We start from the raw sequence: 13,276 nt of genomic DNA on the forward strand, positions 1-13,276 counted from the left end.
ACCGGTTGGCAGGGGTGAGGTACAGAGGATATGGGCATGATGTGAGAATGAATGAACAGCAGCTACAGACTGTTGTAAAGACAAGATTAGTGGCAACATTAATGTGAAGAACAGAATCAGAAAGGTCTCTTTGATTTTTTTTTTTAAATTATAGCTTACTGTTTAAGAGGACAGGCTCTAGAGCCAGATGCCTAGATGACAATCATAAATCCCACACAATCGGACCTTAAATGTGGGTTATTTTCCATCACCACAGGATGAGCTTCAGGGAGACCCTCCCTGCTTGTTGCCTGAGGTTACAAGAGCACTAAGCGCCAGAGGTAGGAGACCCAGTATCATCTGCCCTGGAGCCCTGACCCCTGCATGTCCCACTGACAACAGCCTCTGGAGCCAGCAGTGTAAATCCTGCTTCCATCCCTGCCATTTCTAGCTGGGCTCCATAGGCAAGTTACCTAACCTCTCTGGGCCTGCTTCTTCCTCTCTGCAAGGCGATTACAACAACCCTCGCCATGAGTATTAAATGAGAATGAGTATTAAATACCTCGTTATGAGTATTAATTGAGAATGTAAGCTTGTGGTCTGTTCTGTGGACATGTACCTCCAGTACCTAGCCAGGCACATAGAGCTGCTCAATAAAGATTTCCCTAATGAGTGAATGACTAGAATAAAATGAAATTCTATACAAGGCATGCTGAGGCTCAATTTCCTTGCCTCTCCTCCCTCTCCCTCTGCCTACTCTCTCTGGGCTCCTTCCTATGATACACATGTTTTTTTTGCCTCCCACCCACACCAGGTCATGGCTATCCTGAGGGCAGCAACATCATATTGCATTACTCTTCATCCCTCCACTCCCTGCCAGTGCCGAGCCCCGTGCCTTGCATGCAACAGACACACAATGAATGATTAACTTGAATGTTAGCTTTTTAAATCAGGATTTATTTTCAGAAAAGCCTTCTCATTTGAAGAATATGGTTTTTCCTCAAAGGAGCTATTTCTTTTTCTGCAAAGGATAGCTATGATGCAGGTTCAGAGCCACCATTGCCAAAATGTTATCAGCACCATGCAAAGCATTTTTCAACTTCGGAGCACCTCATTGTTCAGCTAATTGGTGATTTCAGCCTATTTTTAAGACCTTGTTATTTTGGACGCAAGGGGAACGAGTGCGTGTTCCTGCCCGGCTTTACTTGTTTAATTAAACACAGAGTGCTGCTCAGATGGCCTTGCGGTGCCTTTGTGTCGTGAGTTAGAAAGGGGTCGCCTCTTCCTGGAGATACATCCTGAGCAGATTTGCGGAGTGTACGCACACCCAGGCTCACTTGGCTCAGGAAGGGAGCACCTTAGTGGGTCTTGAGTGTGGTTTTTAAAAAGCAGGTTAGGTCAGAGTTTCAGAATGGAAGGAGTCTCGGGACTTGCCTCTGTATGGGAGTGTGAGAAGCAAGGCTGAGGGACTTGCCCAAGGTCACAGAGCTCCCAGAGAAACGGGAATTCTGGTCACTTCCTTCTCTGCCCATCTTTAGGTCAGAGTGTGTTTTACCAACATATTCAAGGTTTGTGAATTTCCTGTGAGTGATGAAGGGAGCAGGAAGCTTGGACATCATTGGCTGTGAATGTGTTGCTTACAATGTGTTCACCACTGTTTGAGCAGGGAACAAAGGACAATGTGTAACACTGTGTTGTGAAATGTGCAAGAAATCTGTTCCTTTTTATGCCTGAATAATATTCCATTGTATGGATACACCAAATTCATTAACTCATACATCCATTGCTGGGCATTTGGATTGTTTCCACCTGCTGGCAGTTGTGAATAATGCTGCTGTGAACTCCACCCTCCATATGCTCTTCCTTCTCTCCTCCTCCAGGATCTTCCGCTTCCAACCTTTTCAGTCTTCTTCTCCCTGCTGTCTCCATCACCCTCCCCAACCCTTCCCTGGCCTCCTGGCCACAGAATTCACGGCTCTCATCTGAATATCAGTCCCTCAAACAAGCAAGAATGTAGTGAGTCCTTGCTGCTGCCCCGCTGTGTCCACCTTCTTTTCCTCCTCCTCTCTCATCCTTTTCATCTCTACCACATAGTGGTCTACACCCAATGTGTAGTTTTCTACCCACACCCTCACTCTTCCTTTCTCTTTGTATCATGAAACCAGTTCTCCAAGGTCATGGGCGGTGTCCTCACTAATTCCTCATCCTGCCCATGATTGTCATTTCTGTGGAAGCGTTTCTCACCTGGCTTTCAGACACTGCCCTGTATCCTGTCTCCTAAGATCTCTCCAGCCCCTCCCCTCCTTCCTTTCCCCTCTAGTCAGAGTTCAGTCCTTACTATTCCTCTCCACTGCTCTCCTTAGCAGCAGTCACTCATTCTGAGCTTTTACCTCTAAGTGGATGTCTTCCAGACCCTCCCTCCAGCCTTAGGTCACTTCTGCTCCAGCACTCCTACTGGACAGGGTGTCTGCTACCACCTCACCTGTCCACTGTGTTTCCCCCTCTGCCTCCCACACACACTGCCAGCCTGACTTTTGATGGGCTCCAGTTTCTGTCGGTCCCATCACCATCCTTGTCACCTAGGTTGGAAGCTCAGTCTTCACAGATGGATGCCCTCGGCTCATCTGTCTTTGTATAGCCACCAGGTTTGCTTTATTTATGATGATCCCCATTTGCTTCTGCACTTTGCTTTTTCTTCCTTGGCCAATGCCCTGATTCGAGTCATTGTCATCTGCTGCTGGAATGATTGTGAAAAGCCTGCCTACCTTCTCTGCCATCCATGCTGTCTTGCTTGCCCGGAGCCCGGAACTGGGAGAGCCCAGTGGGCTGCCAGCGCCAAGCCTGCACTCACTGCCCATTTTCTGCATGACTTCGGGGAAATTACTCATGATCACTGGGTAAATTTCAATAGGTGACAGAATTCCAAGCATCACAATCTGGTGGCTGTTGTAAAGATTAAATAAACTGATGGGTGTGGAGTGCCCACAGAGGTACCTGGCTCACAGCATGTGCTCAGCAGGTGTCAGCTGCTGTCATTGTCACTGTCAGGCCATAGCTGGCTGCTTGCACTGAGCACTGTGCTACTCCCTCCAGCTGGAGAGCTGGCCTCAGCCCTGTGGTCTCCCTGTCTGGTGAGCCACACTGGACCACGTGGGACCTCAGCACTTCCTTCTCTCCTCTGCCAGACCTGGAGATCCAGACCCACCAGGCCACTCTGCCTCCTCTCCCTGCCGCAGGGCTGGCCTTGCTGTCTCTCACAGTTTTTCAAACAAGCCTGATGAGAGGGAAAGAAAAGACACAGGGAGGAGTGAAGAGTGTGGGGTTTGGAGTCTGCAGTCCTGGTTTCAGTCCAGGTGGAATCACTCACCAGCTGCACTTGGCTCCTCTGAGCCACCGTTTACTTATCTGTGAAATAGAATAATGGTAATGACTTTGTAAGAGTTCAAGAGAACTCACACATATACGTACCTGCACACACAAATATGCACATACATACACATACACACATGAACACACACAAATGCACATACACACACACATACATGCCCAACTGGCATTGAATAGGTGACCTATTAAGGGCACCTATTTGTAGCCTCTTGAAGGAGAAAGATTAGAATTTTTTTCTCTTCCTTCACTCCCCGAGGCTCTTCCCACCATCCCACATCCCGGTTTTTGATGGCCCCTCGGGAGTTCCCTCATTTGGTCTACACCGGAGCTCCTGATGCTGGGAGAAGGGACGGGAGACTAAAGCTCCCCCTAAAATTGAAGTGAATGAGAACAGGGGATGACGAATCCACAATGCACCTTCTCTGTCTGCACGCTGTTCAGAAACCTTCACAGACGCTGCCACGAGTGGTAACCCCAGAGCCTCAGCCCGTGCCCTTAAGGCCTGTCAGGACCTATGCCCAGCCTTTCCCGCTGTCCCCCAACACTTCGGTTGGCCCAGCCTTGAACCTGAATGTGCCTGACTGGGTGCCATTCCCCTGCTTTGATCACACGTGTTTGTTTCATGTGACTAGTTCTCTCCTCACTGGAGGGCAAGCTCTCTGCAGACAGGAACTGTTTGCAGACTTCCTTTGCATCCCCTGAATTTTCATTCACAAACCTTTCTGAAAGAACGACTGACTGCCTCCTCTGTAGTTTGGTTTAGAATTCAACTGATGAATATTATTAAGTCCACCCCTTAACTTGTTTGTCCCATGGTGTATTTCTTAATTAACTTCTGGTTTCCTTCCTCTTTGATTTAAGTTTCTCAGCGAGTCATCGGGACCTACTCAAATGAAAAGAACTTTCTTGAAATCTCTTCCCCTTTGTAATCACCAGATTAGAAGATTCAGGTGTCATAAGCTGTCTGGCCTATATCAATATCACTGCTTCTTACTTAGGTTTGAGGAAAGTAGAATGAAAGAGAGTACCTAAAAAAAATAGCAGTGCACGGTGCTTAGGCAGTCGATAATGACTATGTAATGGGTATTGTGGTGTCCCTGGCTCTGTGCTGGGAGCTGGGGGCAAAAATCACTAACACCTGCTCTTAAAGAATAGGGAAGCATATCCGCAAACAATGCAATGACAGGCACAGCAACTGAGCCTCAGAGGTTCCTACTCATCAAATAAAAAGCATGTGTGGACAGTGCAGTCCCCGAGGGCTTTCTGACATGATATATTTTATTTGACCTTCACTCTCTGATCCTTTTCCTTTGTTATCTCCATTACATGTGTAATTCTTAAATGACAAATATTCATATTTGCTACTAAAAACTGTTTTCTGCTAGTTTTCCAGGCCAGAAACTTTAGCATGCACATGTACTCAAACTTTAGCATGTGCTTTGTGTCATCATCACCCGGAGTGTGTCTTAAACTCAAATTGTTGGGCCCCACCCCCAGAGTCTCTGATTCCCCAGGTCTGGGTGCTGCTGGTGACTCTGCATTGGTGGCCAGTTCCCAGGGAGGCTGCTGCTGCTGGGTGGGGACCACACTGCGAGAACCGCTGCTCTCCGCTGCCTGTTCAAAGTGGAGATCAAACAATATTGGCACATTGCATGGCAGTGCTAAAATCCATAAATCATTCATTCATTCAAAAATACTGAGCCAGGCGTGGTGCAAGCTACTGTGGACTCAAGGCTGCCCTTGATAGGAGCGGCTCCTGCTCCTTGGCGTTGCTCTCATTCAGTTATTACAACCACCCCGGAGGGGGCAGGTATTATTATCCCCATTTTACCCCAGGGAGATGAAGGGAATTGCCCTGCTCACTCAGCTGATTGGAGCGTCATCATCCTGGACCTTTCATTCCTCCAACCACCGTGCTTCCCACTGTGCCTTTTGCCTGTGTACTTGTTGAGATGAATTTGAGATTAATTTTCCTAATTGTGCTGTCAGCTTTCTCTCATGCTTTCCTACCCATTTTATAATTTATCCATTTCCTCTCACAGGTGGGCCTTCGAGCTCTTCTGTTCTTTGCCTTTGGTTTTTAAATCATGCTTCCATTTGTTCAGATGCCTTTGTTTTTTTCTCTGCCAGCAGATCTTACTCATTTTTTCTGTTAAATATTGTCGGATGCCTCTGAGATTGACCATGTTGATGGCACGCGAATCCCTGCTATTTATGTCTTACTTCAGTTGCTAATATTAGGCATCTGTCTCAGCAACAGTGGCTGAGCCCCAGCCCTGGCTGCTCAGATTCCCTCAGAGCAAGGGCTGGGGCTGGTGGGCTCTCCTGGGGCTTTAGGCTCTCAGGACAAACCCAGCATCGCGGCCTCACCACCTAGGTCAGCCTGTTAAAAGATAGGAATGTTAAAAAGAGCTCTCACCACAGTTCTCACCCTAGAAGCTTCTGAAGAAGCCATTACATTCTGCCCCCAGAGTGAAGGCAACAGCAGAGGCCTATTTTTATTTCAGTAGCAAAATCGTGAGGAAAACATAATACACAAAAATAGTTGTGCAGGGAAGGAGAAGGTTTAGGAAAACCACTGATCGATTGCCTTGTTTTTTAATAATAGAACCCAACTGAGGATGCCCCTGCAATTTGCCAATAAACACCAGGTTTTCCTTCATTGGAAGAGTATGGGCAATATAGATATTGAGTGGGGGTGCTGGTGGAAGTGGGGTGGTTTTTGTTATCTTGAAAACAGTCAAAAAACATCACCAGAATGTAGTTTTCCTGGAAGCCATTCTGACATTCACAGGGAGCTTAGTTATTTTCCTTCCATACACTGATAAATTTAAAATTATATTTTTATACTTAAATACACACTAGTATAGAATTAAATACTCTAAGTCTACATCAGACCAGATGTAATCTGGTAGTGAGTTCACTGAATAAGTTTATAGCTCAATGCATTTCCTTGATGGTGTCTAGTCTTCTTCCATCTGCCAGGCTATATGTACTAGCATACAAACTTGATTTTATCTAATGTCGTTTCTCAGGGTCAGTTGCTAAAAGTACCAAGCCTCAATTTAGAGCTTCTCCATTCATCTCATATATCCTTGAAAGACATTCTTTTTTTTAATTTTTTTTTATTGATTTCAGAGAGGAAGGAAGAGGGATAGAGAAATAGAAACATCAATGAGGAGAGAGAATCATTGATCAGCTGCCTCCCGCATGCCCCCTATTGGGGATTGAGCACTCAATCTGGCATATGCCCTTGGCCAGAATAGAAAGAACCCCGAGACCCTTCCATCTGCAGGCAACACTCCAGCCACTGAGCCAAACCAGCCACGGCCTCGAAAGATGTTTTTACTATATATCCCGAGGCACAACTTTTCTGATATCCTTTTTGTTTGCTACAATGTTCGTCAAAGAAATTATAAACCTTTGTGATTAATTCCCTATAAGGAGACATCAGTGCTTCCAATGGTCATCTGTCTTTGAGCTAATTATTTCATTTATTTGTTGAATATCACAATTATAAATCCCTCAGTAATTAAAGTTATATATTCAAATAATTAATTGTAAAATGATCTTTAACTTTCTAGAGGTTGTAAATATTCTGAAGGATTCTGAAAAATGTTCTGAAGGAGCTATTTCTCTGCTTTGTAAAAGGACTAAGTTCTGTTTAATCAATGATGAGAGGCACTGAAACAAAATGAGTGTCTCATTGACCTAAACCAGCATGCTTAACTCCCGCATTAGGGACATTTTGGGCTGGATATTTCTGTTGCTGACGACTGTCCTGTGAATTGTAGGATGTTTAGCAGCATCCCTGGCCTCTGCCCACTAGATGTCAATAGCACCCCCATCGCTGTGACAATAAATGTCTCTAGATATTGCTAGATGTTCTATGGGGAAAGAATCACCAGTGGAGAACCACTCACCTGAGAAACTCAACCTGGACAGGGCTGCATCACTTAACTCCATCAGTTTATGGGATGGCTCATGGTGGCTTTGGCATAATAAAATACCTTTCTTGTTATTATATAAAATACCTTTCTAATTCTGTTCAGGTTATACCGGAGAGCTTTGCCAGTCCAAGATTGATTATTGTATCCTAGACCCATGCAGAAATGGAGCAACATGCATTTCTAATCTCAGTGGATTCACCTGCCAGTGTCCAGAAGGTAAATATTATTGCCCCAGGAGTACCTTTGTTTTTCATTTTAAATCATGAACTTACTTGATGAGCTTTATACTTTAAATTTTTGAAAAATACTCCATAAGGTTTCCTATTTTGTTCCATTTATTTAAATATATATATATATAATTTATATATATAAAATTAGTTTTATGCTAGAATGACTTAAAATGATGTTTGACTAATAGACATAATCTAGGAATTTCTGTGATTTTTATTTATACATTGAAAATGAATATAATAAAATGAAATTTCCTTCTAATGGTGAATTTCACTTAGGATTCATAATTTGTTAAATTATTGGTTTTTGATGCCAGTTCACATAAAAAACATTCAGAGTAAAGTTCACCTGCTTTTGATTTTAAATTAACTTTATAACATCTCAGAAATTTTGAGTCACCTGGAAAGCCACATCTTTAGAGCTATTGTTTTTAAAACCTGGTTTTATTGATTTTAGAGAGAGAGGAAGGGAGAGGGGGAAAGAGAGAAAAACATCCATGAGAGAGAGAAACATCAATCAGTTGCCTCCCATCTGCATCCAACCAGGAATCAAACCGGCAACCTTTTGGTATACCAGACAATGTTCCATCCAACTGAGCCATACTAGCCAAGGCTGTAGAGCTAGTTTTAAAAAAATTGTTTTGTAAGAGTTTATTTTAACCAAACTGATGACAGCTACTGAGAAGTAAGATCTCAAATGCTTCTTCAGTGCTACTGTTATTGGTAAAAATAGTTTTACATTGTGAAGTTTCACTTGAAGAAGCAGGCGGGTAATCACAGCTATCAAGCTGGTGTTCAAGGAATGAGTTTGTACTTAGAGGAAGTTTTGGTTCTCTTTCTGCTAGGAGGAATGTTATGGAAGGAATTACTTAAATCTTGGATGTTGCAAGAATAGCATCTATTAGAGTTTTTCCTTCTTAAAACCAGCATGTAGACTCCTGATCCAGTGAAGTGACATTGACAGCCACACAGAATAGCATGCCATCCTCTGTAGAGGGTGCATTTAGCATATGAGTGTGGAAGGAACCATATCTGTGCACAAAATGACCCTAAGCTTCCCCTGACTGTGAGATAGCAGGAAGGCAAGGGTACTGGGTGGGTGTTGATAAAAGGCCACTGCCCACTGAGGGCTCAGGGCTGCTGGTAGCTGCACCTGTGATTGGCAGTATCTCATATCGGCAGTGTCTCATATTCATTATTGTTGTGAAAACCTGAGCATCAGGTAAAGATGAATCCTGGCTCCTGGCTCCTGCTTACCTGAGTGGGTGCAGGAGCCAGGTGGTTGCAGCTGGCCTTGGTGTGTTCCTTTGTAGCTGGATGTGCTTGTGATGACTGTGGTCACAACGGTGATGGAGTTAAATGTGTGGGATGAGTCCTGGTGATGGAGTTAAATGTGTGGGTGGGATGAGTCCTGGTGATGGAGTTAAATGTGTGGGATGAGTCCTGCTCCTCACCCTCCAGTGGAGTCTCTGAAGCAAATGGAAAACTTAGAAACACTGGAATGGCTGGTGGCCATACAGCAGCACCCATCATCACTTGTCTGTAGATCACTTCTGAGTTCTTCACAGTGTGCCTCACCCTGCACTCCATGGTAGCCATCCAACTCTGGTTGCAGTCTATGCCATAGCCGAGGGTGGGTTTCAGGGTCACTGGCTACCCAACTGCTGGAAAATCATTAATCCCCCTCTACGACCCAGTTTTTCTTTTATTAGTAGACTAGAGGCCCAGTGCAAGAAATCCTTGCACGGGTAGGGTCCCTAGCAGCTGTCGGCTGCCGGCCAGGGCCTCCCTTCATTCTATGCTGCCACCTGGTGGTCAGTGCATGCCATAGTGAGTGATCAAACTCCCAAGGGGACACTTTGCACACTAGGTTTTTATATATATAGATGTGGGAGGTGATGGTACTGCTTCCTTCACAGGGCCATTCTGGGACCACAAGAGATTTTTGTGTGAGAACTTTACAACCCCAGAATTTAAAGATATTTGTTATTATTGCTTTGCTTGCTACCAGAAAGTAGTTCAATAAATATTAGTTGCTTTATCATGATTGTTTTTTCTAATAATTATCACTGCCAAACCATTGATATATTTTAATGGGAATTTGAAAATTTCATCCTGGAGCAGTATAGATTGTAGGGGAACAAGAGTGGGAATAAGGAGAAAAGTTTGGGGGCTGTTGTAGAAGTGCAGGAAAGAGATTTTGAAGGATAGGATTTGAGAAGGAGAGAAGCTCATATATTTTAGAGAATTAAGTGCATTTTAATTCTGCAGATATCTAATTATTTATACTTATCATTACTGCCTATTGTATTTGCATACATAAATATCTTTAAATCTGTATAAAAGTAAAATCTGAATATTACTTAGAGCCATCATTTTTCCTTCAGCATTCCAATTTTTATCCTCCCTCCCTGGACCTGGTGATTTGAAGAAGTAGAATATCACATAAATTAATGAGGAATAAAAATAAATCAATGGAGATGAAAACATTGTCAGTTCTGCATCTGTGACCATTCTCATCACACAGGGCACCTCTCATATAATCTAATAATTCTCCTGAAATCTACCTGCCATAAAAGGCACATGATAATAGAAGACCAAAGTGAGAATATGAAGCTTCCTATGACATTTCTCCAATGTGTTTTAAAGCAGTGATTGCGTCAATTGGTTGTACTTATAGGCATGTATACAAATCCTTCGGTTGATCTCTTATCTCCCATAGATCTCCCTACCCTCCCTGCTGTAATTTGACAGTCTGCTTGTTGCTTTACTGTCTTTATATCTGGGGAGGGAGGGTATGTATGGGAGGGTGGGGCAATGTTAAAATATGTACACAGAAAATAATTTAATATAAATAAATAAATAAATAAATAAATAAATAAATAAATAAGCAGTGATTGCCAACCGGTGGTCTTGGACCACTGGTGGTCTGTGAGGTCCAAAAGGTTGTCAACCACTGTTTTCAAGCATGAATGTAAAGATGTTTTATAGTGCTAACCTCCTGAGAGAATTATAGACACATATAATTTATAGTAACTGCTCTTGTACAGCAGCCATGAAGGCATGCATTGTACTAGGCAGTTAGGGACTCCTTTCTTTCAGACCTATAACTGTTAGAATGCCTCATTGGATTTACTGTCAGACATTGCACATCTTATAACTTGGAAACTCCATTGCCAAAGTGAGAGCTGGTGTCTTCCTCTGACATGGGGGCCACTAGACATGATTCTGGTTCTGATGATGCAGCAGGAGAGTGGAGTGGTTACAAATGTGTCTTTAGGGTTACACTATGGGTTTGATATTTGGATGTACCTTTACAGCTATTTGCTTCTCTGAGGCTCCTTTTCCTCATTTAGAAAATGGGGGTAATACTGGTATACCCTTTGTAAATAGGTGTGAAAAATAGGACTTAGTCCTGTGCTTGGCAAATAGTAAGTGCTGAATAAATATTAGTGATGATGATGATGATGTTGATGATGAAGTTGATGATGATGTTGATGATAATGATGCTTATGGAGAATGAATCATATCACCTTGGGTGAGTCATACAATTTTTATCTCTTCCAGACATTGTTTTCTTATAAAATGATGAGGTTTGACTATTACCTTTAAGGAACCCCATTCCTAAAATTCTTCAATTTAGATATATCTGCTTGAGATCCCCTTGCTGAGATAATAAATCCATTTTGCTTATTCAAGTATTATTTATAGAGAGAAGTTTTAAAACCTCTAAGCACTCTAAGAAAGGTCTGGGTCTGAAACTTAATGTTGAGCCAAAGGCCCTGAAGGTTGAATCCCTTTGCTACATGCTCCAAAGATTTATCCAAACTGTTTTTTGTTTTTCTACATTTTATAGTCTTGAGTAATTTAGCTACGTAAATTCTCTTATTCAACTCATGCCACTGGCAATGCTTCCCATCTTAAAGGGATTTATAGGCAATAGTCACACGTGTCATAAAAATTATCTCTGAGATTAATGTGTATTGCTCGGGAAGTGGGCATGCTATCCAATAAAGGTTTATGAGTTATCCAATTCTAGGATTTGTTTGTTTCCCCCCAGAATCCTGATATGTATGAGTTTGGTAACAGCCCTCTCTTAGGACCATATAAAATGGAATGTATTTACGTAAGAAACATGCAACATGTTCTCATACCATGCCTGAATGCAATACTGTTCTTATTCTTTTAAAATTTGGCTTTATCCCTAACTCACCATTTCATTTAGGAATTTTAGTAGCTGTTCCCTTGGAGTTCCCTGTGCTATGTGGTTTCACCTTTTGGAAACAAAATTGGATATAAAGACTTATTAACTAAGTGCAAAATTTTATTTCTATGTTTGGTACATGCTGATTAATTTGTGATTTACAACTAAGTCTTATTTCTTTTTTTGTTCCTTCCCCCTATTCTTTTCCCTTAGCACAGTTTCTCTGAGATTGTTTAAATAAAAAACACAGAAAGGAATTTTGTTTGCCTGCTTCTCCCATCAGCAGCAGGGGCCGGCAGCAGCTCACTTTTAGTAAATGCCTGGGTCCTAAATCCCTCACCTTGAGCTCTTCCCCTTGGCAACCATTCTGATGTCCAGTTTAGGGCTGGCACATGATAGTCGGAAGTTAGAGAGACAATCACTCTAGATTCATGTTGATCTACTCAGTTACAAAGAGTCATAATCCACATAGGATATTCTAAGTAGAAAGAAAGATGGGTTAAAAATGCAAGGAGATCCGGAGAGTTCATGATTTGAGGGAGAGTCAATATTTCAGTAAGGCCAAGAGGAGTGTGGAAAGTGAACATAAATGACATGTCTGCTCAAGAGGCCCCATCATGAACAGTTTTATAATCCATACTAAGTCTGCATTTCATTCTGAGGCTACTGGATATAATCTATTTGTGTTGTTCTGCTATCCCTAATTGCAAGCAGTGTGGAGAGTGAATTAAAGGAGGTTGAGACTGGAAGTAGGAAATCAGGTGTTTACTAGTGTAATTGAGGTGAGAAGGGAAGAGGGATGATTTGTAGCAATATGAGTAAAGACTGTGGAACAGATTGGTCAATGATTTTACAAGTTATTTCCTCAGTAACATGCAAGGTCTTGAAGCAGTGCCTGGCCTCAATGACTATAGGTTATATCTAAATATGTTAGATAATGAATGCCCAAAGGAAATAGCAAAACTTTCTCATTAAACCTCTAAATTTCAACTGTTAATGAGCAATTATTTTTGTTCATATAATTCATCTACTTTAAGTTTCATCTCTTCTGACTTTTATATATTTAGTCAAAACTGGGGAGAAGTTAACTTAATATTTCTCTATTTCCTAATTATTTTTCATTTTCCTGTCTTAGATCTAAATTCATCCTTTTGTTCTGCTAAGAAGTCCTTCAAATAATTTTTACTCTCTCACATGGATTTTCTTAAAAATTAAAAGTCACATTTTAAATGTGATTCTCTTGGGTCTTTTACATCTGATGGTTTTATAATTGCTTTTCCTGCATATTTCCCTTCTCCTTTTTATCATGCATAGCTGTCTGCTTTCTTAGAACTAGAACAAATGTGGTCCCAATTACGTTTTCCATAAACATCAGCCAAAACCTCTTCTCTGATCCCAATATCATTTCTCATCCTTGTCTGCCCAACCAAGTCCAGGGCTTTTTTTGAGGCCCAGTGCAAACCCCAGCTCTCCATGAGGTTTTCCTGGCCTGCGCACCCCTAACAATCCTTCCTTCTTTTCAATCA

The 13,276-nt window shown here is 42.3% G+C and overlaps 1 protein-coding gene across 1 annotated transcript in view; it reads left to right on the top strand.

The window, feature by feature from the left end:
* DNER (delta/notch like EGF repeat containing) overlaps positions 1 to 13,276 on the top strand; it is a 214,956-nt gene that overhangs the window by 142,082 nt on the left and 59,598 nt on the right. Inside the window, exon 7 of the mRNA XM_084891823.1 lies at positions 7,419 to 7,532. Coding sequence (XP_084747949.1) covers positions 7,419 to 7,532 — 114 coding nt within the window. The remainder of the gene's footprint in view (positions 1 to 7,418; positions 7,533 to 13,276) is intronic.

This window comes from Pipistrellus hanaki (assembly GCF_964339955.1).
Source record: "Pipistrellus hanaki genome assembly, chromosome: 8".
In the NCBI taxonomy this organism is placed as follows: Eukaryota; Metazoa; Chordata; class Mammalia; order Chiroptera; family Vespertilionidae; genus Pipistrellus; species Pipistrellus hanaki.